General features: G+C 39.6%; 1 protein-coding gene across 8 annotated transcripts in view; it reads right to left on the bottom strand.

Moving 5' to 3' along the window:
- PCDH15 (protocadherin related 15) overlaps window positions 1-27,114 on the bottom strand; it is a 442,830-nt gene that overhangs the window by 14,284 nt on the left and 401,432 nt on the right. For 3 of the 8 annotated variants that reach the window (XM_037400859.1, XM_037400861.1, XM_037400860.1), the window contains 3 exons: window positions 20,525-20,701; window positions 12,457-12,675; window positions 8,550-8,660 (listed from right to left, as the gene is read on the bottom strand). In XM_037400859.1, coding sequence (XP_037256756.1) covers window positions 8,550-8,660; window positions 12,457-12,675; window positions 20,525-20,701 — 507 coding nt within the window. Of the gene's footprint in view, window positions 1-896; window positions 3,484-6,575; window positions 6,582-8,549; window positions 8,661-9,645; window positions 9,655-12,456; window positions 12,676-20,524; window positions 20,702-27,114 lie in introns of those variants that run through there. The other 5 variants (XM_037400854.1, XM_037400856.1, XM_037400855.1 and 2 more) reach the window with 3 other exon arrangements.

The following is a 27,114-nucleotide window of genomic DNA, read 5'->3' as shown; positions in this document are numbered from 1 at the left end:
GCTTAAGGAATGCCACAAATAATTGTAGACAAATAAAAAGCTTTGGAGTTTATGCTGCGAATTACTAAACACCTGCAGCTTTGTTGCGTGACACTACACACTGCAAGATTAAATCACATTTGTCTAGTATTTCACCAGTGATGTAACGAACTTCACAAAAGCATCTCTTATGGGTCTACAAGCTCTGAAGTGGGATTTGTGTCCTTCAATTCAGATCTCTGTCTTAAGGGTTGATCCACTCGAACATGCTTAGCACGGTGATTCCCCATGCTCATCCTTGCACTTTCCACTGTCCCACTGTCTCAATACCAGGACCATGGCAGACACACAGAAGCAAGTCAACATGTCACCATCTTCCGATTCTGACTCTTAAATCTTAGATGTTTCTCTACCTAATAGCTGCTGAGCTTTGACAATTTGCTGCTGGTGCTTCAGTTGTGCCACTCTTGGAGAAATTAGCATCATTGGCAGGTATTCTACATGTGTGCATCTCATAAACTATACAGATTCTATTACAGCCAAAATGCTATGATCGATCATCATTCCCCTCATACGTTTAGCTGCCATACGTGTCTTGGAACTACAGTCTAGCCCAACAGGAGTTTTAAGTAAATAAATGTATCACCGAAACTTGTGTGATGGGAGTTCATGGAGTTTGGCGCTGGGACAAAGACAGCGAAACTACCTTCAGCAGTTTCCGACTGAAGCATCCATACATGTTCTAACTGCAGATTTTAAAACAAACAAACCAAACCAAACAAAAAAAAAAAACCCAAAAAAAGGAGAAAAGAGAAAAAGCCAAGCACCATGGAAATGCTGAAGATCTCTAGACAGTCTGATAAAAAATTACCTTTTTTGCTCAGAATTACAACATTTGAAATTGGGGTTTTAATTTTTCTTCATTATGCAGTATCTGCCTTTCTGAATATGTTTTTAAAACCTGTCATATATAAACACAAAACTTTTGGATTTTGGCAAAAGACTAAGAGGAAACCTGCAAGTTGAGCCAAACTAACATTTAAATGCCAAACCTGCTTTTACTTACCATTTTTTTTCTACAGGCAAGCTAATCTACTCTAATTGATCATATTTAATGTGAAGGCCTGATTTAGATGACTGTGAGCAAAACAGCCAGTAAGTAGATCCGTATTACATGGAATTTTATAAGTACTCGAAAAATCTTCACTTGGTAGCGCTAATCAGAGTGACTTTATTACAATTTAAGATAAGCGAGATTTTTCAGCTGTAAAGCTCATGGCAAACTAGCATGAAAGTTAAGAGAGACAACAACAACATGTACATGCAAAATAAAAAACAAACGTTTTGTACATAAAAGAAATTTACAAAATAAGAACTTTCAAGATGCAGTTACAATATAAAAAATGCAATGGAAGGCAGAACAGAGGTAACAGGAGGGAAGACAGCCAGGTTTACTGACAAATAAAGACAGAACCCTTCTTCTGACTTGACATGCAAACATAAGCTGAAAGAAAGCATGCCAGCAAAGCATGCCAGCAGAGCACAGCACTGTGTCATCTCCTGCAGAAGATGAAGATGCATTACTGCAATAACTCCAGCTCACTATTGCTGAGCCTGCTTACTACCAGTACTTGCTTTCTTTGACATCCAATATTTGACAGTAAGATTCCTCCCAGGTGGTACATTTTATGGGCAAAGCAAGAGATTCCAATTACAGCTGCAGAAAAATCACTCTGCTTACTGATATTACCTACAGTGAAGGCTGCTTAACATGGAGCAGTATTAAGCCCTCTGCTGTCTATGACCAATATTTGGGTAAAAATGGACCGTTTTCCCCAAGAATTTTTGGTAAACAGACTAAGAACCAGCATCATAGAACAGTAAAATGTATCTCTGAAAACAACTTGTAAAGTTATTGTACATTACAAATTTCCAAGTGAACAGGAAAGACAATGTTTCTCAATTTAGGATCAGGGCTGAATAAGTAGTGATACACAGCAGAGAAAGGGGAAAAGTCTGAATTTATTGAGTCTGAGGCAGATACCATGTGCTGCATTAGAGTCATCTCACTCAAAATGTTACATGCAGAAAACATCCAACTGTAAATATTACAGTGCTGTCGACTGAGAGGGAAAGCGTTTCTCAAGCTCTTCCACAACACAGCTCAAGTTGCCATTCTGCTGGTTATGCTCAGCCGCAGCTTCTGGGGTTGGCAGCTCTGGTGTTGCAACCAGTTTGAGCTTAGAAACGTGCTTGGGCAGAACGTGGTTTTTGTCTATTTGGCTATACATGTTGGCCACAGACTTTTCGATTGCTGCTAAATTCTGAATGTTTTTAAGAATACCTTTCAGCTCCCTACGGGGAGGAGGCTCTGGCACTGTGGCCGGTGGTGGTACAGCTGGCTGTTTGGCAGGGGATTTTGGATGCTTGGCAGGGGAGAGGTGCTGGGCGCTAAAAGGAGATGAAGAAGAAGAAGGAGAAACTGTGGGTGGAGATGGAGGATGTGATGGCAACAGAGGAGGGGATGGAGGTGGTGGTGGCAGTGGAGGTGGCAGAAGTGGAGGTGGGGGTGGGGGAATTTTAGGTGGATCTGGAATGCTTTCTACAACTTCTTTGGTCTGAGGAGCTAGAAAACTTTGGCAAACTGATTTTATCCTAAAAGACGGAGGAGTTGGTTTGCGAGCTGGTGGAGGAGAAGGCTCTTCAGGGTAGTTGTGGTGAGTGATGATTACAGAAGGAACCGCAGAGGCCTCCAGTTCAACTACTTCAGCACAAGGTGTTGAAGAGGATAGAGGAGAAGAGCGAAGGCAAGGAGAAGCAATCACACTTTTAGGAGACTGCTCTAGCCCATTCTCTCCTTCTTGGAAACAGATGCTGTGTGTTGGTGATCGGATGGATTTCACATCAGGAGATTTCACTTGCTTCATTTCCTGCAAAGCCTGCTGCTCAAACTGTCTTGCCTTCTCTTTTACAGTTAACTTGGGGCCACTTATTTTCTGAAATAGCGGACTGCTAATATCAACACTGCTATGCTGGTTTTCAGTTCCTTCGTTCTCTGCTTTGAGTCTCTCCTGTTGCCACTGAATGGGGTCCATGATAACTGGCCTACTCAGAGAACCAGGCGTGTGTCTCTTAGTAACGTGAGTTGGTACTGTCCACGCACGGTGGCTGCCTCCCAAAGAGGCATCTCTCAAGGCTAGTCTTGAAGGAGAAAGAGTATCTAGAGTATCGTTTCTTTTCCGTAGAAACCCAGCAGCAGCAGGACTTTGAGTGACACCTTCCATATATAATGGGTTTTGAGTAGTTAATGGGTTCTCATCAGATAAAAAAGTAATGTTACTTGAAGATTTGGGGAGATTATTGTTCAAAGATCCATTGATATTAGATTGCTTGTGAGCCTCAATAGCACGGGAAGCAAAGCTGCTTATAACTCTCTGACGGTCTCCTTCTTCTAAGACTGACTTTTTTCCCCTGCTTTGTTGGAAATGGTAGAGAAGAAAAAGACTTGAAAGAAAAGAAGATAATCACATGTGAGGAAACATGCATGGACATAGATACTTATGAGAGAGAAAAAAAACCTTATGATATGAATCAGAGCCATTAAATTAATTCTAGCAAACTACTGCTATCCAACAGAAAGATCACATTTACTACACTACTGGGCAAGACATTTACTTTGACATCTTCTTTAAGGGAGAAGGACTTGGGGAGGAAGAAAAAATAAAGTAAGTTTTCAGCTACAGGGCAAGTTAAAAAATAAAAAATAACCTCTTCTTAAAAGAATTCCTTTGATTTCAAAAATGTCAGTCAATACTAACCCTATCTCCCCAGTGACACAAAACATCAATGCTGTGTAGTTATGTGATACAATTTCTCTGTGAGATAATATGGTCTCATGGTATGTATACTGTACGTATGTATAATCATATCTCCATCATACAAATGGCAGCGGCACTGTGCCATACTGCACACAGCCAACACAAAACATACACGGGGATTTTTACTTTAAACCTGTACTATAATAATTGTGTATCAAAACTCTGCTATTCTATAAAATACATGTATGATTAGGCAGTCTTTAAGTGTGCCTGCATTGCCTTTTAAGACTGGCCATAGGTCACACACAAAATGAGAACTGTGGTTCGAGCCAACAGCAAGCCTGAAACTTGCTGCAGGAGACAGAGGTGCCCCTGGGCACATCTGAAGTGTAGACCTGTAGGGTCTCTGTGGGGCAGCCAAGAGGAGCTGAAGACAGTCAGCTAAGATGCATATCAGACTCGGACCATTCTCCTGACACCAATTCTTAAAGAATTACCAAGCTGGGCATTGTTTCTTGCATTTATGATACACATATTAATGCAGAAGTATCAATATGTGCATGAATTTAATCTCTGGATCATGGTAAACCAAATGAAAAAACCCTGCAGTTGGACTGCACTGAATTTCTATACCAAAAGTAGGAGGTTTTACTATTTTGGGGAATTAATCTAGCACCTCCAAGTGCCTCATTAACCTACCTTCCTCAAATATTTTTAATACCACAAACTTCTGAGCTGATTTTAAGATCAATATCCTCGAACTGCCTGCTAGAAAAATGTGTCCTTAGAGTCCTATTTTAAATAATGATCACCTGAGTCTGAAAAAAAAATAATTTTCCACCCAACCTATGAAAAATTTAAGATATTGGCCAATGTCAGATAGAGCTAAAATGAAAATTCTTATCCTTATAAAGAGAAGATTACCCTCATCAGCAACAAGATTGAATCAAAATGCATTTCCATTGCTGCCACGTACAGATTTATTGTAACTAAACACATGTGCTGTCTAGGATGGGGATGCAAAAAAAACCCAAACCCTCCAAAATAAAAAAAAAATCCAGTCTTAAAAAGGACGTGTATTCTAAAAAACCCTCTGAAATTTTAAATACATATGATAAGACAGGCCATGGTGAGAACATGATGGCATAAGGGAACATTATGGTAGAAACAGGATATAAAGACTGAATTCCACTTTTGTACAATTCATTACAAATTCACTACCTCTGCCTAACGCTGGTACTCCACATTTTGAATGCCTTACTTAAAACCTTCCCATTTTCTGCAGTTAAGCAACTGCAGCTGAAGTATAGAACAAGTAGCAATGACTTCTACATACATACACACACACAGAATAGTGTATAAAACTCTTTTTAGTGATTTAGAGCTGTCCAATATTTTCACAAAACCTTCTGAGTTAAAAATTCTAAGTCTTGTTCCTATCAAATTTTGAGCCATATTTTTTGGAATTTAGATTAAAAAAGGGCTAGGCTTTATTAACAAAGGAGTAGAGGAAAAATTAGGTGTTCCATGATTACATGAATGTTGAAAGACAAAGTTTTAGACCTCTTGATCAGATTGTTCCATCTTTTTTGGTGGGGTTTTTTTCATATCTCAGAAAATATCACCATATCTAAATTAATGGAAATTTAACCTCTGGTGCTTAAGTATTTCCTAGCAAAACTGTTAACGAGAGATTTAAATAACCAGACACTGGATAGGAGTTAATTAAGAGATTCTAAATCTCTTCTATATCCTTTAATATGTGAAAGTCCCCCAAAGGCTTGTATTTAGTAATTGAACACATTTGTTTCTTAACTTTCGTTTCTTGTTTTGACTGGGAGATTACCCACACAGAGAAACTAGAGCTTCCTCATCGTCACAGGGACCTGAGAGGACCGATGAGAAGAATCACTGCACACAGTACAGGGATCACTCTTGCATTGGCAAGTAACACACAGGAAAGCCACAAAAGGTGATACCAGTGAACAAACTCCCCAAGCACTGCAGTCCTCAAAAAACCAGTACGCCTAAGGATTGCCTTTAGGCAGAATGTAACTGCATGAAAAATAACTGACTTCATACCAATAATAAACTAATTCTTTATTCTAAAGCAGCGGACTTTGAGGTTGGTCAAACACCCTCAATCTATTTAGAGGTGAGAGAAATAAATGATTCTGAACTTGAAGGAAACCTTCCAGTAGAAGGCTCATGCAAGATGACATAACCTTTATGCTACTGGAACAGATTATTTCAAAAGCTTCTCAGTTCCTTCCTCACTTCACATGACCTCTCAAGGATGAGGTTACCCTTCAGTCTTTTTCTGTTTATAAATATGTGTATTATTCAATGAGAAACATTAGCTTACTAGTTTGAAGCACATTTCTATAAACCGAAAGAAGTGTACTTGCCTTGCAAGGAATCATAAATAGCAGACAAGAAAGATGTTATTTGCATCCAATTGTGAGATCTTAAGTCCATGAACTGAAAGCAAACCTCTGTGCATGCAGTGTTGGTTTTGTGGTGGTTTTTTTAAGGTAGTAGGACTGTTTGGCTTTAGAAATAATACCATTCAAGTTCAGCAATCGTACTTCATCTCAGCTTCCAATAATAGGATAAAGAAGTATCAAAACTTCACAGTAAATGTCTTTCCTGTACTTGATCAATGGACAAATAAAATAAGCATTTTGGATTGCAAGGTTTAATGGGAATCACTGCAAGGAAATTAACTAGCGCTTCTACTAGCTACAAATATTAAGACAATGAAATGAGCTTACTTACTGATGCCTATATATCCAAAGATAGAGAAAAATGAAAATATGAGAACAAGGCAGATTTAAAACTAAGAGCTTAGTTCCATTTCATTTGCTATAAACACCAGATTAAGAAAACAAGACACAAGGCAGCACTGCAAATGAAAGATGACTGTCTTAGGACAACTATGGACAAGAAATATTGTACTAAAATTCATAAAAAATGTTATTAAAAGTTATTTCCTAGATAATAATTCCTACGGTATACCCGTGCCTTGAAATCAAATATTTGACAAAAAGAAAAAAAGATAACTTGTAATTATTTTTACTGAAGTATGTTATTTTCCTTAAAATCCCATGGATTTTCATTTATCTTGTAATGATTTTTACTAGTTTATGTTTAATCTGTTTCTTAGCATGATGGATATATCTTAGCTGTATGCAGACATCTGAGAGAAAATATTCTCAATATGGCATGTTTTTTGGTGCAATGAAAACTAGTCAAAATGAACACAGATCTAAGCTTCAAAGTCAATAGTGCAGATCTGTGAATTTGCACCTATATGTTATGGTACTAAAACATAAAAAAACCTTTGCAGGTAAAAGCTCAGCGCAGTGAGGCTTGTTCTGGATTTAGCATAAGGTATTCATCAGTACAAACTACATACTCATCCACTGGGATATCCAATTTCCACAGATAATCAGCTTTACATCACTGCCAGTAAAATTAGTAGAAGGGAATCATTAATTTCAGTAGAACGTTAAATGCAAAAGAAAGAGGAACTTTATCCAGCAGGGCATACCACTGTATGTGTAAGTGTACAGATGTGATCTCATGTGGTTCACAAGCAGAAGTGCTCACATTCAAAAATGCGACTATATGCTACTGTCAAAGATACGATTTTCCTCCCTTCCCACCCAAGCAGTAACGCTTCACAAAGGCAAAAGCCCTGGGATATTCTTGCTTCAAGTATAGCTCCTTTGTTTACAAAGAAAAGCTCAGGCTCCGGCATTATTTCAAACACAGAAGCTGGACTCAGATGGCCAAGGGTTAAAGCAGCAGTGATACACTCTGCCGTGCCTCCTTAACATTTTATAAACTCAGTCACAGCATCTGGAAAATTTCAACTTTCTGAGCAAAACAAACAATGACTGAAAATAAAGCAGGAGTTGGGCAATCCTCACCACAACCAGCAGCTTGCTCTCTACCTGCCTCCAAACATATGCTCTTCAGTGTTACTTAGTTTTAAAATATAAGCATAGATGAGTAAGTGTGGCAAGCTTATCAACAAAACAACGCAGTATGATAGGAATATTAATTGGCTATTCTCTGCTGTAATATTTCCATACTGAGAGTCAAATTGTTGTTGGGGTCCATAAACTTCAGATGTACAGAAGCATGAAAAGGTAAGCATCTTTGCAATATTTTTATTTTATGAGCATATAATAGGTAAAATATATATTCACTGAACTGCCAGTGGTTTCTCTGTTTTGATAGTTCCTTTATCTTTCATTTCAACATTGAAAAAGTTTCAAATTTGCAAGAAAATAACCCACTTCATCCAACAGAGTATTTCGTACTATAGCAAATGGGGCTTTGGGGCAGCAATTCCATCAGATGTGTTTAGTCAATAGCTTTGAAACACGTGGCACGCTGGCCTGGATTTGCAAAGGCACTCAAGGCGCCCAGTCCTGGCTCACCTGGGTAGCAACGGCTCTTGCTCTAGAAATAACATCTGCTTTTTGCCAACTTAAAACCTGTTAAAAGACTCCCCTATGCACTACAAGAAGTCCCCATTTGCAGGTTAAATTATTTTTTCTCTCCTTACAGAGTCGGCCTATTTATTTTCTGGATGTTTGAGAACCCCAAGGAGCTGAGGGAAGACTCCTTCATGAAGAAAAGCCTTTTTGACCATAGTCTGCATGAAGCGGTAACCCCCGGAAAGTGAATCATGGCTTCAGTGACCAACAATTTTCTTGATGTACCACAAGGAATACTTACATGGTGCTGTCGCCAAGCTCTTCATAGAGGTTATTGGCAGTGCTGCTTGCTGGTTTGCCGGCTGGTAAAGCCATCTGGATTCTCGCAGTCTTCGCACATTCAGCCTGTCGTCTTTGGTAAGCCATGGAGGGAAGGAGAAATACTCATTAGAGACACTCCATAACCTAACATATGCCAAGATGTAGAGATTTCTATTTTTTCCTGCAGTTTTCAAAACATCCCTGTACCTTATCTTCTTCAAAGAAAAGTAATAACATGGTAATCTTTTCCTGGCTTTTTCAGCTCTTTGCTCTCTCTTGATGGAATCCCAGAGCTCCCCCCGGACTGAAACCTCCTAAGCAGCAGTGTGTCCCTGACAGAGCAGGGATCTCCTAGGAAATAACGTAGGTGCTGCCTTTGACCCTGCTCTCATTAGGAGGTTTATCTATTCTGGCTGCCCAAAGACTAATAGTGGAGATAGTAATCTCTTTGGTCAAGTGCTTCATTCAAGTGCCAATTTTAAACTGTGATTTTAAACACAAAACAAAGTCTCTGGCAAAGTTTACATTATCACTTACAGCTCCTTTCTCATTAGAGTTGGGTGGGAATTTTCTGTCTCCACAGTTTTCCTGAAAAACCTGCTTTTTAAAATGGTTAAATTCACTATGAAACACATTTCTGTTCTCTAACTAGAAAACAAACCCTGTGGTCCCTCCTCATGTGTGTAACTGGGGGAGAGCCACTAAGGTGACATGACTGATCTACCTCGGTTTGCTTTTGAAAGTCAATACTTGATCCTTCCTAGGGAAGCCTCTATGCACTCCAGCCTGACATGCTTGCTGAGGAATACCACACCCATGGAAATACTTTTCTTTGCAGGAAACAGGCAACGTCCTGATCTAGGGTACCTTTAATGTGTGCTAGCATGCAACAATGATATACACTCAGTAGCCATGTAAATAACTTTTAACCTCACCGGTTGTTCAGAAGCAAGTTAGAGTATAGGGAATAACTCTTACTGAATGTCAGGTACCCCCTCCTCTTAAAAATAAAGACTGGTAGACTGTTGGTATTCCTATACAAGCTGTTAGAAACAAAGCTGAAAATAAGTACTTACTCCTTGAATCTGTTTTGTTATGCAGACAAAAAAAAAAGATAAAAAGGCAGGTTAAGTCAATTCCATTTGCAACCATTGTACCAAACAGCAAACGTAACAGGAATAATGAAGTAGATGCTACTGCATTATTCCACACAAAAAATTACAGAATTAATGTTTTTATTTACATGTTTAAAGAATCATAACTTCCAGAGCTGAACAGTATTTAGCTGCTATTTGTGATACTCTTGAAACAATTTTGCAGTTGGCATAAACGTGAATTACAGTGGGGAAAACCGCTTTGGGCTTACAGAAAACAGCTCCCTGCCACATGTACATACACACACACACAAAGAAAAGTAAGACTTGAAAACAGGAATATACCTTATGATTTTTTTTAACAGATGGACTACTAGGGATACATTTATGTAACTGTTTTCTCCTTTTAACATGTTTCAGGAACACTACAGGAAACATCTTCAGTAGTGAAGGAGTATTATTTTGGTTGCTACTTAGAAGACACTGGTCTTTTGTGATTAGGAAATAATACATTATTTACAGTTAACTTATGGGGCTGTATTGGATAGTATATTTCAAATACACTATTTTATAGCAAAGAATAACGATAACTTCTGGCTTGTTTACAAGTCATAAAGGTAGGCACCGAACTGCACTTTGACAGTGAAAATTTTATAAATTAAGTAAGTTTTGAGTAACTATTATTTTTACAGAATTTAGTAAGCTGATCACTGATACGGAAAGCACTGAAAAATGGACCTACTGCACATAAAAAGTTTTAACAGTGAGAAAATCTAAACATTTCCATTATGTATGACAGTTACATTTATCCCGCTATAATCTCTACAATCAGTGGCAGACTGGAGCACCTACTTTGCCAGAACGTTATCAGGAAAAATACTGAAACTCCCTTTGAAAAGGAGAAAAAAGGCTGTAATGCAAAAACAAACCATAAAGCTGAGGATAGTGTTTGGTGTTGATATTAACACTAAAATTCCTTTTATTTTCATTGGCAGTACTCAGTGATACGTTTTTCATAGAAGTACAGTTTATTCACATTAGTCTCCTATAAATCCAACTCCAAGTCATACTTCTAGACAACAAAAATGTGAATTTTTTTATGAAACAGCAAATTCCTTAAACTTTTAAAAGAGATTGATAATCTAACAGATGTCAAGGAAATATAGTGCTGTCAGGTTTCTTAAAGAAACAGGCGATTCAGATTACAACAGTAACAAAACTAATTGTAGGTTTAAGTGGTTTAGTTGTGTTTCACTGGAAGCAAATTTTATATACAATTTTGGGAGAAATAAAGCAGCTTTGAGATGCACTGCCATGACAATGGTGCAGAAGCTTGTCAAGCTCTTTCATACTCCTTTAAAAGGACTTCTTCCTTGGACTCAAATTGTTTGGAGAAACTGAGATGTAAATATAATCCAAGGAATGCGCAGTAACCACCAAGAAATGGCTATCCCTGGCTGTTTTTCTGGTGTCACTAAGGACACTAAGTAAAGTGGTGTCAGACAGGAAAGTGGTCTCAGTCAGGCTGTTGTTTTTTCATGTAGGATAGGCTTTTTAAATGATGACTAACATACTGCTTTGCTAACTCCTAACTGCAGCGCAGAAAGGAAAAATGCACAGGTTAAATCTCTCCTGGTGTATTGTACCACATTACATCCACTGCAGCATTCAGATTGTAATTGCTTTGCTGCAATACATGTATATTAGCTCTTCCATGCCCTCTCCTCCCACAGACTGATGCAACACTGCAGCGGGAGTCTGCAGAGGCACTGACACTTCATTGCCCTCAACACAATGAAGGGAGCAGATGCCAAAGCATTTTACACAGAAACAAAAAAATCCATCAGGCCTCTGGGAACTCCTTCCTACACAGTCCTGTGGAAGAGAGGTTTTCCATGATGAGGGTGTATTACATTCCAGCTAGTTCACTAATTTTAAAATGAAGATAGAAAGATATGGAGGTACAGACCGATATATACAGAAGTTGAATATAGCCATTTACGGGGGAAGATGCATGGAATTATTTATATTTTGATTTTGTAATAATTGGTAATTCTTTGAGAGCTCAGAGGATGCATGTGGAATTAGAAATCTTTCACGCGAAGAAATTAAAGAACAAATACAGAGACTAAGTCCAAATGCATTGATTTTAAATGAGCGGGCCTGAAAAGGCTTAGTTGAGAGGAACTTGTTAGTGATGTTGATCTTTTAATTAGTCTAATAGCCTAATTATTTAAACCTCTTGAGTCTGTAAGAGGTGAGTGGAAATATCAAGGTTGTCTCTGGTGTATGCTGCTTTAGATAGCACTAAAATGGCACAAAATCAATTCTTCATGAAACATTTGCAATTAAGAAGCATACAGTTAGGGAAAAAAATAACTGTATTTTGGGATTTAAACAAGAAAAGTTGAGTCCTCTTATTTTGCCCAAGCTACACAGTTTGTTTACTGACTTTTTAATTTTTTTTTTTTTTTTGGTATGGCATTTAGCTCTGAATCTACACTTGCGTTTCAAATATCTGGCTTTTGATCTTGTGTTTTGGCATGTATTCTAAAACAGTTATTGCACCACAACTTCAGAAAGAATAGCAAGATGCGCTTCCTGTGCATTTTCTTTTTTCATGCGCAGCACACGTCAAGCATTAACCAACTCTTGTAACGAGAAGGAAATTAAAAATATTTCTCTGTATAATAATTTCCTGGCAATTAAGGATAATTTTCAAAGCAGTTCTGCTAAGAAATGCAGCATCCCTTCTACAACGTTGCTACCACAAAAAGGAGGAGGAGTACTTACTGTCTGTAGCTGACCATAACTATTAAGATAGCCGGCATACAGCAAAGGATGATTATGACAGCCAGAGCAAGTAACGCGCCTTCTGTGTAGCCTAAGGCTTGTGCCTGTTTCTTGACGTTTGCTACCACGTCTGGGGTGCGGATCTCCAGGATGCGTCCCCCCTGCCCCAGGTATGGCTGAAACTCTTTATTGATATCCAGCAGTTTGCCATCCAGGAACCTTCAATGTCACAAAAGAAAACTATTACAGTCAAGTTCATTAACTGTGTTTGAATTACTGCATAGCTGGGTTAACAACTGTGGTCTGATAAAGCACATACCTCTTCTTTATGTACTTAAGAATATTAGTAATTCCCTGTAATCCCTATGTCAGTGATAACTCCAAAGTACTTGATACCAGAACACAATTTAAACACTGAAGAGGAGGGGGGAGCTGAAGCTTATCCTAATTTCTAGGGGCAAAAAGATTTCCATGCCATTGACAGCAGCCTGGAAAATGGCTTGCTTTGTGCTTTTTCCTTCAGTGGTCTTTGCAGAGGATTGGCTAACCTGCACACATCCCTAAAGACCACTTTGGCCTAGATTCATGATACTCCAAAAGTGGGTAATTTTTAGAGGACTTTCCTCAGCTTCTTAGGGAAATTCTTTGGCTGGAGGGATAGTCTACTGTTTGTTCCCTTTTGACTTCCCTTTCAATATTAAAAAGAAAAGGGATTTGGAAAAACTGCACTTTTATTAATCCCACTCCCTTCCCCCCAGCTGCATCATTTCTGAACCTCATTCTCGCATCTGCTCCATCTAGTTAGCCTCCATGTCTCTCCTGTTTTCTTAGACTGTAGTGCTGATACTACATATTGAATTATTTGAGTAAGACTTTCCTCTTAGAGCATGATGGATCGCAAGAGGAAAACACAGAGGGACAATGATCAGATGAACTCATCACCAGTGGGAGTGAACATCCGAGTAGCTGAAAGATGTGCCCTCTCAACATTTGGCACTGTGCTGAGGGAGTTTATTCACTGGCTATCTGACAGCATACTCTGACAGTGCAGGGATGGACACAACATCTCCATCATGACAATTTTTGGGCAGAAGCTGTAGCAGCACTCCTGAGAGATGCAGGAGAATTGTAACCAGGAAACCAATAACACTTTGGGAAATCCTGCATCATCTGTACTGTTCCTTAAAGTCAGATTGGGGGTCACAAAAGATGACAGACAGAGATTACTGTAAACTGCCTCCCCTTTCTTTTTTTGACACCTTTTCTGTTTTTTTTTCCACATCTCTCCTATAAAGAGAAGCACTAATTGCTTATAATAAACTATAATTTTAACTTCAAGGGTTCTCCAGATTATTACCAGGTACCAGAACAATCTTGACTAATGTTACTAATTACAAGAACAACAGGCTATCTAGACAGCTATCAGAAAAACACTGACTTCAAGTAGGCCTACAAGGCACACCATACAGACAGTTAGGTCCTAGGCAAAACTAGGGCATTAGCTAACCAGGAACCATGCACTGCTGTCACTGCTTGCAGCCTATAATCCTGTCCATCTTCTGTTTGTGCATCACCTACAAGAAGGACGTGGAATGACATAGTTAACAAGCAAAGGACAGGAAAAGTCTGAAAAAGGAAATGCAGTGGAAGAAATTCAGTACCTGATCTGCTAATTGGCAGTTTAAAGACAGGTAGGCAAACGTAAACCCTAATCAAATGACCTCATTTCCTGTATGATGTAAAATTTTCTTCTGATTACTTTTTGATAAGAAACAGTATGTTTGTGTCATGGTTTAATCTCAGCCAGCAACTAAGCCCCACACAGCTGCTTGCGCACTCCACCCTGCTGGGATGGGGGAGAGAATGGGAAAAGTGAGAAAACTCATGGGTTGAAATAAAGACAGCTTAACAAGTAAGGGAAAACCACACAAGGAAGCAAAGCAAAACGAGGAATTCATTCACCACTTCCAATCTGTAAGCTGGTGTTCAGCCATCTCCAGGAAAAGTAGCACAGCCACTACTGTGACAAACACCATCACTCCGAAAGTTCCCCCCCTTCCTTCTTCCCCCAGCTTGATACGCTGAGCATGACATCATATGGTCGGAATATCCCTTCGGTCAGTTGGGCTCAGCTGTCATGGCTGTGCCCCCTCCCAGCTTCTTGTGCACCCCCAGCCTCCTCGCGGGTGGGGCGGAGCGAGAGGCACAAAAGGCCTTGACACTGTGTTAGCGCTGCTCAGCAGGAACGAAAATATCCCTGTATTTTCATCACTGTTTCCAGCACAAATCCAAAACTCAGCCCCATAACTAGCTACTACAAAGACAATCAACTCCAGCCAAATATATCCCAGACAATGAGCAGAGTTTGTTAAAGAAGTTTATTTTTGGAGTTTGAAAAAATATTTTGGCCAAGGCTTTATTTGAAAAAATATACTAGCCAAGACTCTAACTTCTAAAGGAAAATAAAAATTCTTGGATCACTTTTGAAGAGAGGATTGACTGTCTCACAAGCTGCCAAGTAGTAGGCTCCAGCTATAAAGATCAAAGTAGGAGGCACCCATTAGGATGGAAGAGGATCTTGCTGGCTTTTAGCTACCGCAGAACCCCAGACCCTTACATTTACAGTGTTTCTCCTGCAGAAAGGAAGTCAAGTGAAAACACTGACATAAAAAAGCCCAAAAACCCAACAGCTAAAAGATACTCTGAAAGGATTTCTGCATATAAACTCTGCATGTCTAAAGAAATCTGAAATAGATTTTATTATCTTAGTCTGATCACAAGACAGAAATGACACTCCCAAAATAACATTCTTAAAGGGTGTTAATTTCTTATAATTAATTTCCTCTCAAATTTATTTACTGATAAATCCTTATAGCATTGTTTGTGCCTGGATTTTTTTAAACTTTGGGGAGAATTCATTCTGATCTCTGTGTGTAACATATTAGCTGGATCTCATAAAATGCAGAACAATTCATCCCAAATGATGAAATGGTGCTGGTTTCATAGTACTAACATACTAGCAGCAGTGGCCACTTACAGACCCATAAAGACCACAAAAAGCAACCCAAGGTGTTTTGAAGAATTTCCCTTTGCACTAGTGTGCTCTGCTAATATTCACAACCAACTTACTGATTTCTTCTGCAAAACATTTTCTTGGTATTTGAGCAAAAATCCGTTTTTACAGCTTGAAGACCTGCAGTGATGGTTCACAAGACATAAACGGAGCTCTAATTCTTTTGCTGTACGCTAGATGTCACTGGAGCATGTTACATGTCCTTTGAGCTCGCAAAGGCATTCAAGTAGGACAGCATTAAATCTCTGGATGATTTTAACAATCTCTCAGTTAAAATTCTATTAGCATTTTCTTGACAAACCCTGTTTTAACAGATTCTTAACTCAACCGTGCACATTTACTCCACGATGAAACATGACACATTATGCAAAAGATTCAGACAGGATAAAGCATTTTATTTTTAATGGTGGACATTTTCCACTTAATACATGCAGGAGAAATCTTCTGGATTCAATGGGTTTTTATGCTCCAATAAATCAAACCCTCTTTCATATAAAAGATAAAAAAGGAGGCTGATCATTTTGGTCTGTAAAATTATCTAAGTCACCTCAAAGCCTTTTAGGAGTTTGCGGTAGAGGGAGGAAATAACAAAGCACAGTTACTATTCAGACCCACTTTTGATGTAACCAGACAGATTCCTGATCAATAAAAATGTCGTGTTATCAATCATAACATTCTCAAGGAAAAGTAAGAATCACTTGTTGTGTATCAGTCTTACAAAGTATAGGATAGGGAAAAATCAGCATGACTTGAGAGACACATGGGTTTTCCTCAGCTGGCAGTGATGAAGACAGCACGGCTGTTATGTCCATGACTTCTAAATCATGTCTTTTCCAGCAAAACATTTTGCTTGAATGCAAATATGTGGGATTGGGCTACTCATTTGGGACTTCTGGATGTGAGGCAGCCCATTTAAAATAGCCTGGTAACCAGTATGGCGCAGTCTGTGCATGTGCTGTCACTGTGCACATCTGCAGTAATCCAGCATATCCAGAGCACACTGCAGCTCCTTGAATCTCTTCACTTCATAAGCGACTGTTGGACATGACTCGACGTATTGGAATAACATTTCCCAGAGGTGATTATGGGAGCCTTAGACATCAGCTTTTGTTTAGTGGGGTTTACTTGTAGAAATTCAGCTCTGTAGCTGGTCATGAGCGTGACTTTGCTCAGCTGCTGATGGGCATGAGCCATCTTGGCTCTCCTTTTCTCCCAGCTTCAGTGTAAAGCCAAGCGCCTTTGGGACCCCACCACCACTCTGACTTGTGCCTGGCTGCCAGCACCCACCAGGGTGTCAATGGTGATATCTGTCTGTACCCCAGCAGCACTCCATGTGCAAAGGGGAACAAGTCGCTCTGCTCTACTCTGTCCTCAACTTACCCCACATTCCTCAAAAGACCTTTTCAGATAATTGTTTTCATAGAGTGAAATAAACTCTGTTAAAACCAGGTTCTCTGCTATGCTTTATAAGCAGAAATGCAGGAGAGTGCTCCCAAAAAGCCTATTTAAGAAAAGCCACAGGTATCTTCCAATGAATAATTATTTTTTAAGTTTTGTTAAAAACACAGCCGGCAGAATTCATGCACTAAAACTGTGCTTTTGGTACAGTTCTCTCTTCTGTATACATCACAAAATTTTTGAACACTTGAAAAATACCTTGGCTAAATTTATATTCCTTATTGCTAATGAAGTTTTTAAAAGAGGGGCTCCACCTCTTTCCGACATTCTAGGCTTTCTCCCATCATAACCAGTTTATGAAATGATCCTTTCTCCTATTGATCTCTCTTCTGCTAGGAACTGGAGCAGATTCCTAGCTGGCATTATTGACTGTGACTCCTGGCAACCTCTTCGCAATGAGGGGGCAACCATTGCTACAGTGTCCTGTGACTGTAGCAGGAAGTACATTAAGCCATCCCTCTGAAGGTCAAAACTCCAGGAATGATGGTCACAGAAGGAATTTGTTTGTAGGTTTGGGTAAGCACCTGAGCTGAGCCAAATCTCTTGAGGTTTACTCACTTGCTAGCAAAATTTTGTTAACTTCTGATGTCAAGGTAAAAAATTCTTACATCATTTTTCTCCTTTAGTAAGCTGACGCTTACTCACCTCTACCCTAAAGCCAGGAAAGCATTCCCTGGCATTTTGCTGATTTAAATATTTAAAAGCTTTTGAAGAGAGAAAGGGCGGGGGTGGGGGGGGTGGGGAGGGAAATAAAAGAAAGGAAAAGCTGAAGCACACCGAGCATTTCAATGAGGTTGCTTCTAAGCTGATACCCCATACATTTGCAGACCAGGTAAATGAATAACCTTCCCTTCACTTTTGAAAAACTGCTTTTTATTCTATTTTACCTCTGTTCTATTCTGTGTTTTTCACTGGACACACAAACATCCCTAGAAGGATGTTCCTGTATTTTCACAGGGCACCAAAATGAAGAGGGACACATTTTCTGACCACTAAGACAGTCTGCATCAGAAAAAGGTTCCCTTTATGGAGTTGAAAAAGCTAATTGCCTCCATGCATGGACACTAGCTCACTTTCCCATACTGATAATAGACTTGCAGAGAACTTTCCAAGGTGAGGAGTAAAAGGGTGTCAGGATTTTCTGTCAGCTGTCATCACGGTTATGTACATTTCTTGAACCTGGACAGTACCAAAAAATGTCCTTTTGACCTTAAGCATTTCTAATGGAATCCCACTTTGGCCATATTCTAAACTGGCTACGACTGGAAGAAAACACAGGCCACAACGAATTTACAAACTGTTAAAAGTGGAAAAGTAATGATAAAGAGGGATCAGTAGATAGTCTGTGTGTAAGGCAGTAAGATACATATTACTGAGACTAATTTTGGGAGTGGGTTGGGGTACAACAGTTACAGGAATACTGCAAGCAGATTTACTGGCACTTTTCCTTAGGAAAAAAAAAAAGAAAATGGTTATCAGGGATTTCTGCTGGCTTTATGTCAGGTTTCCTTAATTTTCACTTCCACTTTTGAATAAAATTGGGAACAAAATCACAGAGACCCCATTCCGGGAATGATCAGCAGCTCTGGCAGTGGAAAGTGGACACAAACTCCCAGTGCATCACTGAGACCTAAAAAACCTACGACCATGGAGATACCTACAGCCAAAAAACAGCCACTAGAAGGAAGGAGGCTGTATTGCCACCACTCTGAAAGCTGCTGCTGCTAAACAGCATCTAGATCTTTATATTCCTAGTTCAGAAAGTGATGCTGGAAGACTGGACAGGGTTCAGAGAAAACTGTAAGTGATAAAAAGGATTAAAACATAGCCCAGAGTGCAGAGGTGAAGGAACTCATGAAAAAAAATTAAGAGAATGATGTGATCATAAGCCTAGAGCTTGGTGGGAACGAGGAAGTAAAAGCAGCGATTTTAAGCTTCAGTCTAGCACCCAAAATTATAATAAAACTATGACTGAATCTAGACAAATTAAAAAAAAAGGAAAAAGACCTAATTTTTGACAGTAAAAATAATTACTGTGCAATAACAACCAAAGATTGTAGTTGATTGGACTTTCTTGAGCGGTTGCTTTGCTGAAAGACAGGCTCAAAGCAGAATTAGGTTTGGGAGTTCCTATGGTTTTTATTATACTAGGTTAGACTGATCACAGTGATCTTTTCCAACCTATAAACTCTGAATATATGCAGAGCTTTAGTATGCTATAATTCATCTGTACTAAAATAAAAGCTCGGGAGAACAAGCCCTTTTTTAATCACAGTCCGCTGAGATGGCTCACAGCCATTTGATTTTTAGGCTGCTGCTTTGTACCCCATTGGAACAGTCTGTCCAAGATAAAAAGCAAACACAAGGGTGAAACACGTGTGAAAACCCTCGAAAGATGGTGGCTGTGTTAGAAAAAGAGCCTGTTTTGCATTTTCATTGTTTTAAATCATATGCATAATGCTGAAACACAAAAGTACCATTTCTAACAAAATGATTCTACAGCCATGTTGATGCATTGGCAGCTGCATGGGTTGAGATACTAATTTTGTTTTAGAACCTACCTGCCGCTAGTGATGACTCAGAAAAACCATGTAAAGAAATTACCTTGCTTTCATTTCCTTAATCACATAATCTTTGGCTTCTCTTCTAACGCAGGCAGAGAGCAGTTACTGCTGACACCCAAAGCAGCAGTGTGCCAGAGTGACATCCCACCCGAGCTCTGCCAAGGTGCAGAAGCCCAGACAGAGTGGTACCCTACCAAACTGCTCTGCTGCAGTGACCAGAGCTGGCCTGTTCACAGGCAACACTGTGAGTATGATGAGTTAATAAAAAGCTGTCTCTTATGTTTCATGTGACACTGGCATTTAACTGCTAATTTGGAAGTTGATTGAAAAGGCAAAACAAATTATGAATATAAGTGTCCTGTCTACTACTGCTCATCTCCTCTAGCAGCTGGTGAGATGGGCCCATGCAGATCTGTCTGCTCATCCCACTGGGCACCTGCAAGCACTACTGATTTCCTGCACAGAGATGTACACCTGGGTCATGCCCCAGTATCTGTTTTAGACAGGGTGCACACCAGCTCTCTTCCTTCCCCTTCCCTTTCTTCTTCTCCTTTGGTTTCCACAAAAATGAAAAGAGAGAGACAAGCTCCAAATGGAAACTGCAGAAAGCCTGAAGGTCAACAAATGGAGCACCAAACCCCTTGCTTGGAGATCCCAGAGAAGTTTTGGTACATAGAAAGTAAATTCCTTCAGAGGAATTTAAAATGGAAGCTCCTCCACAGGGTGGACCAAACATATTACAAGCTCTCACAGCCACAATGTCTAAATTACATGAACTGGGGCCATTCAGCTCAAGGGAATGGACTAAACCTAGTAAAGCTGCACATAGGGTAGAGGTGCAGGGACACGCACCAACTGCTTCAAATAGATTTTTCTGTTCCTGTTATGTCGAACCACTTGCTAACAGAGACAGACCAACAGGCTTCCAAACAGTCCATAGAAACATAGGAAGAAGAACAAATAATATACTTACTTAAAAAGTTCATTCCTCATTATAGCTCTGTTTGTTTGTGGGTCAATTGCGTAGACCATGAGGTCAGACTTGGTGTAATCCTCTTCAGAGTACCCATCCCCAAATCTCCGTGCACCAATGGATTCCACCACAACTGTCGCACCAGGAATTTGATCTTGGACATAGCGTTCCAAAATCCTAAAGATGAGATGAAGCCAGAAAGCTGCAGTGATTTATTTGTGCTGATCAAGACTGACAACAGCTCAAACAACATACTAATAGACAAAACCCACAGGCTTAGAAGGATGGTAACCTTCAGAGCACTTTAAAAAAATCTCTGCTCCAATATAACCTCTTAAATGCTGAACTCTTGGGAAAAGCTTAGCAGTGTTAGGAGAGGTCATCAGAAATAGTGTCCTTAAGTCTAGATCACTCTATTTATGACATCAATTGAGTTTTAAATGGCTCATGGGAAACACCATCTATATTTCACAAAAAAAATCCCTGCCATCCTTTTATTAAGCTATATGACTTTCAGAACTCTTCAATTCCAGCCTTACACAGGGCGCATACAATAAATTTTCACCCACAGAAACTACTACTTCAACCATTTTCAGTAGGATATTTCATTTGGTCCTCCAATACTGCACAACATATCAGGTGCCAGAACACCTGCTACTCCAAAAGGCATGAGCAAGTTGTACAGCCGTAAGAAATTTGGAATATCAAGCTGACATGTTTACCACGGGAAAAAAATAAAATAAACCGCGTAAGTTCTACAAGCAGAAGACAGACAGGTTGATAGAATTCAGCAGCAGCTATGCCCAAGATAACAAGGCCATAACAGCAATAAACCAAAACAAATCTGTTCTTTTTTCCAAACAGAAGGATTCATTAGATGCTGCCAGAGCACAGAATGGCACACTCTGCAGATATGTATATAAATTGAAATGTGTCAACGCAAGAGATAAATGCAATTCTAAGAAATTAAAATTTATTAGATAAGGTGATATTTACTGGTCATTTTATCAATTCTTGTCATGATCAATTTTCTTTAACTTTATTACTGAATATTATACCCACTTCATTTTTATTTTTGACAACTGAATGTCCACAGCCATCTTAGTATGCACTTTTGGAAGCCTTTGTTCTAAATTCAAAATCTCGTATTTTTTCTGCAGTTTTTCATGCAGAACCGTTTATGGGAGAAGTCTTAAAATGTGACGTTATTCTTAAAGTATTCAAAAAGGCAAAGGTAGAATGGCTGTTTCTAGAATGTTCCTCCAAATAAACAAACAAAAAAATACTCATGCCTATGCCAGGTTGAAATGCCTTCAGCAGCACAAACTGATAGAGAAAGGACCTCACTGAACACCTGAGAAGTTTCTGCACAGATAGCAAGCACACCTGTACCTCAGATATGGAGAGTTTATGCAAAGTTACAAACATAACTCACTATTGCTCTAACAAGCTGCTTTAGAACAGACAAGACCTGAATAAAGTTTTTTAAAAATATGTTCTTTTCCTTCCTCCTTGTTTAGTCCACTACTCTAGTGGGGCCTATGAAACTTGTTGAGTACCTGTAGCAGACTGCTTCTCTGTATCTGCTGCACTGTGCATCCAATGAAAAAAGGAGGTTTACAAGTATTACAGCTCAGCTGGATGACCTTCAGATTCTGTGTGCAACAGGAGAATTGGTACTCCCACCAAGACCGTAGCTGGGGCTGGCAGCCAAGGTGGCGGGGACCCCAACTCTCCCAAGAATGGATGGAGCCAGAAGGAAAATGGAAAGCTGCTCAGACACTGCCATCAGAAGGGCTTTCACCGTGGCTGTTGGGCAAGGACAGAACACAGCTCACAGAAAACGGGAGGAGCGTCTTTGTATACAGACAGACTTGCTAGTGGTGTGATGAGGCTTCCAAACGGACTGAGAAAGGCTAAGCTGAAGCCAATGGAGAGTTTTACAAACAAAGGCATAAACCCAAATATCATCAAACCTGGATAGAAGGGCAAAGAAGTATGGAGAAATAAATAAGAGAAGCTGAAAGTCTAAACACTCGATCAGATCTATGAGTTATGTGGAAATACACATCCTTCTGAGCTAATTTATATTATCAAAATTTCAAATCAGAAAGCAATAGCGGAGTTAGGAGGCAAAAGGAGGGGAATGGGAGGGAACATGCTGCCTGATATGTCAAGGATGCACTAGGGTGAAGAGGAGGATAATAAAAAGTCCTCATAAAAAAGAACATCAATGGCTAAGTCATCACTTGTTTTAAACAAAATCTTTTGCAGTTGCTGAGGTGACATTTTGCTGCTGTTTTTTTCTGACACAAGATTTTCAAAGTAATGCTGTCAAAGCAGTATCACCATGTCATAATTTTTCAAGACCACTGATTCACATTATCCATCCAATTTCTCTGCTCTTTGTGTAAAAGTTTAGCATGCCCTTAAAACAGAAGCTTTTCCATAAGATTTTGAAAAATCCAAGTCCGGCAGACCCAGGTCCTAGCCTAGCAGTGAATATATATATATATACACACACACACACACGTATACCCATAGTGCGGAGACATTTTTGTAGGATAAATAAAAATACAGATCATCTGACACATTGCTACTTGACTGGCTTCCCATAAACAAGCACTCCTGTTGTTTGCAGATATGGCAAACCCTACTCATCTCTGCTTCTGGCACGCACGTAACTGGCAGCGAGGGAGATAACCTGTCACAGAAGCCTCAGTTACAATAATTCTCCCAGGTAAAATTTGACAGAACAAATCTGGGATATGCAGATTGCTATAAAAAAACCATCCAAACATTACATGAATGTAAGTGACTAAAAGAAACCATAACCATCTTTAGAATAGCATTTTGCACAAGGATTCAGATAGACCAAATATATAAAAGATTTACCTTCCTAATTAGAATACAATAATCTTCTGTTGCTGCAGGGAGGGGTGATGCGTTTGTTTCCTTGCACAAAACTATTATTTGATCCAAGACAGAAATGCCCTGTAAGGTTGGATTTTAGAACTGGTAACAACATTCCCTTTTCTCAAAAATTCCTGGTATGGCTTTTGCTGAAATCCATTGCCTTAGAGAATACTTTTGCCTAAAATGTGACTAAAATTTTTGACTATGAGAAACAGGTACACATTGCAGCCATTGGCTTTCACTGACATTGCAGGAAACACCACAAAGTATAGTGGAATGACAGTAGTATTTCATCTGAGGCACACAAATTGCAGTGTTTAGGTCCAAATATATAATAAAAATGTGCTGAAGACTGAAAAGTAGCAATTAAAGAATGCACTTTAAAATAGGGCAGTTCCCTGTAGATTTATTTTAAAAGTAATTCAGCTCAACTTGTGATGCTGAAAACACTGTAGTGTTTTAAAGCTCTACTGAAAGTGGCCACTTGCTTGTAGTACTACCCCCAAGAACCAATTTTTAAAATGCATACTTTTAATAACAACAGTGTCTGCAGTTTTACTGTATTTATCAGCAAAATTTAGCTTAAAATTAGTCTGTCACTTGTTAATGTGACAACGGTAATACCATCCTCCTAACAGCGGTGTAATGAGGGATAGAACCAGCAACTTTAAGAGGCAACAAGACTTCCCTACTGCTCTTAGTTCCATTTTAGCTCTGCAGACATAACGTAATGAACACAAATACTTCCCAGTGCATCTTCATTATATATTATATTGCTTTCCAAATTCTCATCAGTGACACCAGTGAAATAAACAAAGGATAAGAGGATTTTCATTGTCATTGAGGACATAACATAGCCCTAAATATCCTGAAAACTCAGAGAGAACTTTTTTTCATCTTTACATGCAAAAGAAACGGAAAGGCAAAAAAATACAGGTACAGTGGTTTGCTGAGCTGTCCCTTGGCTAGTGGCATTCTGCTTCCCAGAACGTTTCTTAACACAGCAGACCAAAACCCAAAATCTGGGATAAGGCACGACGTTCCTGAGCCACACTCAGCACTATGTCCATGGGCTGATACGCACACCTGAGGCATCACGCCGCATGGCAGGGCAAAGTTGCTGCACCCTGTTAGAGGCAGAGAAGGCCCTAAATTAAGGGGGTGCACCCTGGCACCACAGCATCGTGCTGCTTTCTCTCTACAGTTGCATGAATCTGGCATGCCAGATGTGTGCCCCAGCATGTGACAGATCCTGCTACTGGGAAAGATGTAAAGGACCACTTAGAAGCTTCTTTGCAATCTAACCTGAACGTTCACACGAGTCAGTTAATTCACCTCAGAATAGGAGATACGGGATCAGCTGCACGAGAGCCCAACAGCAATGGCAACTCAACTAGACTAACAGTCATCGTCTAAGATTTGGAAAGTCAGCAGCAAGGTTTAATGACCCTCCATTGTCCCTGATGGAAAAAATGCATGACACAGCCTGAAAGCGCACTACAGCATCCCAGTAGTTTTATATCCTCGAGCTGAATTGCAAAGTTGTATGCATATCCTCTGAATCAGCACACGGGCAAAAGAAACAATTCAATCTGCAAAACATTTTAGATCCTCACCACTGCCTGAGATTTAATTACTGCACAATCTTCTTATCAGAAAATTCTATGGGAAAGAAATGTTTCAGTTCTTTAGTAATTTGTTAGCCTGCTATGTTTCTGAGTCACATAAAAATACTTTTAGGAAATGGGGGGGGGAGGGGAAGAAGATATTCTATTCTTTCTTTCAGGACTCTGAAATAACTGGTACCATAGCCTTATAGGTGCAAGTGTTTAAGACTACATATCCTGCATAACCTTTGGCTCCTCCACTGAAAATTCTATCTCCCCAAAGTAACTTAGAATTAATAGCAAATTCATATTGTAGGTAATTGAAATGCAAGCAAATTTGGCAACAACGCACAGATGAGAGAATTTAGCTCTGCCAGTACAGACTTTTCAAGTGTTTCATTTAACCTGAGTACACTGTCAATTCTGCTCAACTTCAGCCAAATTCTGGCTGTAGTGAGTTTTCGCATGGTTAGTAATTGACAATTAAACTGCTGGATTTTCAACTTTATTTTCACAGATAGGTAAGGACCAATTCCAGCCCCTCCTGTGCAGTTGATGATAGCTTTGGGGGGGTGATGCACTTGGGCCCCAGCTCCCAGATGCCTTATTACAACATACGTAGAGCACAGGAAAGGTTATACTACGGTGGCCTCTGGAGAGATGCTAAGCTGCTTTTGAGTTGCAAACACAACTCAAGAAACCCCTGCTAGTCAGCTAAGGCAGCCTGCTTTGTGCTGCAGTGTAGAATAAAGAAGCCAGAACTAGAGTTTATTCCAAGCCTAAGACTATTCCTTCTTTAAAAAATAGCCTTTTGACAAAGTTTATTTCTACTTTTATATCACACACAAGGCACGTGTCTAGCAGGCAGGAGCACCACTGAGCCAATTTACTCTGCATATAATAACATCTAAATTATTTAGAAAACAACCCTGAGACAATGTCTTTATACCTACTTACCCTAATCCTATAAAAACATATTGGATTGCACACCATAAAGGAAATTTGCTTTCTTACATATTGCTAAAGTTTCTTTTCTTCTTTTTGTGCTCATCATGCATAATCCTGTCCTCCAAAAAACCTACACGCACTCCAACTTTCAGTATAATTTTTCCCAGTCACAGAAGGAACATTACGCTACATTCACCCGAAGAGTAATACACAGAGACATCTTGACTTTGACCCAGAAGACATATCTTCAGATCTCAGCACAAAAGGGTTTTTATTGCAATAGTAAGCAATTTCAGAATAAAGCAGAAGTTTACAGCTTTATCTGAGAAGCCATGCGCTGCATTACAGCACTTCAGAGAAAATCCATTAACAGAACAACATTCAGTATTATTGAGAGAAGGGGGGAGGAGGAGATCGCTGAACCGGTGCTTCCCAGCTGGCAGTGGAAGTAGCAAGTGGAAAAGCTGGAGATGAATAAGCTTTGGTCTCTATTACCTAACTTAATAAAATAAAGGTAGCTGACTTATTAATCATCCTGATTACACCAGAGGGAGGCTAAGATCAGCTACGAAATGGAAAAGGCTCTGTTAAACACTGTACAAAGCGAGAACTACAGGATGTGTTCTCCAAGCAAAGGCAAATGTAGGGTGGATATGAAATATGATGCAGCCAGTTGGTGGCAAATGTCCCTCTAGTCTCATTATTGATTTATTTACTAATTTTGCAACATAATTCAGAATGAAACATTACAGTGCCGAGATATGAAAGGGAAAACGGCAGAGGGGAGGTGGACCGAAAGGCCAGGAGCAAAATGAACCCATATAACAGTGTCAGAGTGCGCTGAGGCAAAGAACAAGGCAGTTATGGCAGTACCTGTGACTACAGAACATTTAATAATGGGGAGGAAAGTAAGTGCTAGCTGTGAAGAGTGCTTAACGGCAAGTTCACTGCCACCACCCCAATACACAAAAAGTTCAGTCACCTGTAATTAGGCTTAATTCAGCAATTACATGGCAAAAATCATAAAGCAAGGAACAGAACGGTACTTCTCCTATGGGAAAATTAACAAGTCTGAGTGATTTATATATTGCATCTACATCCAGCAGGGCAGACATGCTC

The sequence above is a fragment of the Falco rusticolus genome, chromosome 9 (assembly GCF_015220075.1).
Source record: "Falco rusticolus isolate bFalRus1 chromosome 9, bFalRus1.pri, whole genome shotgun sequence".
NCBI classification, from domain to species: Eukaryota; Metazoa; Chordata; class Aves; order Falconiformes; family Falconidae; genus Falco; species Falco rusticolus.
The sequence above is the reverse complement of the archived record's forward strand: the minus strand, read 5'-3'. Positions and strand labels throughout refer to the sequence as shown.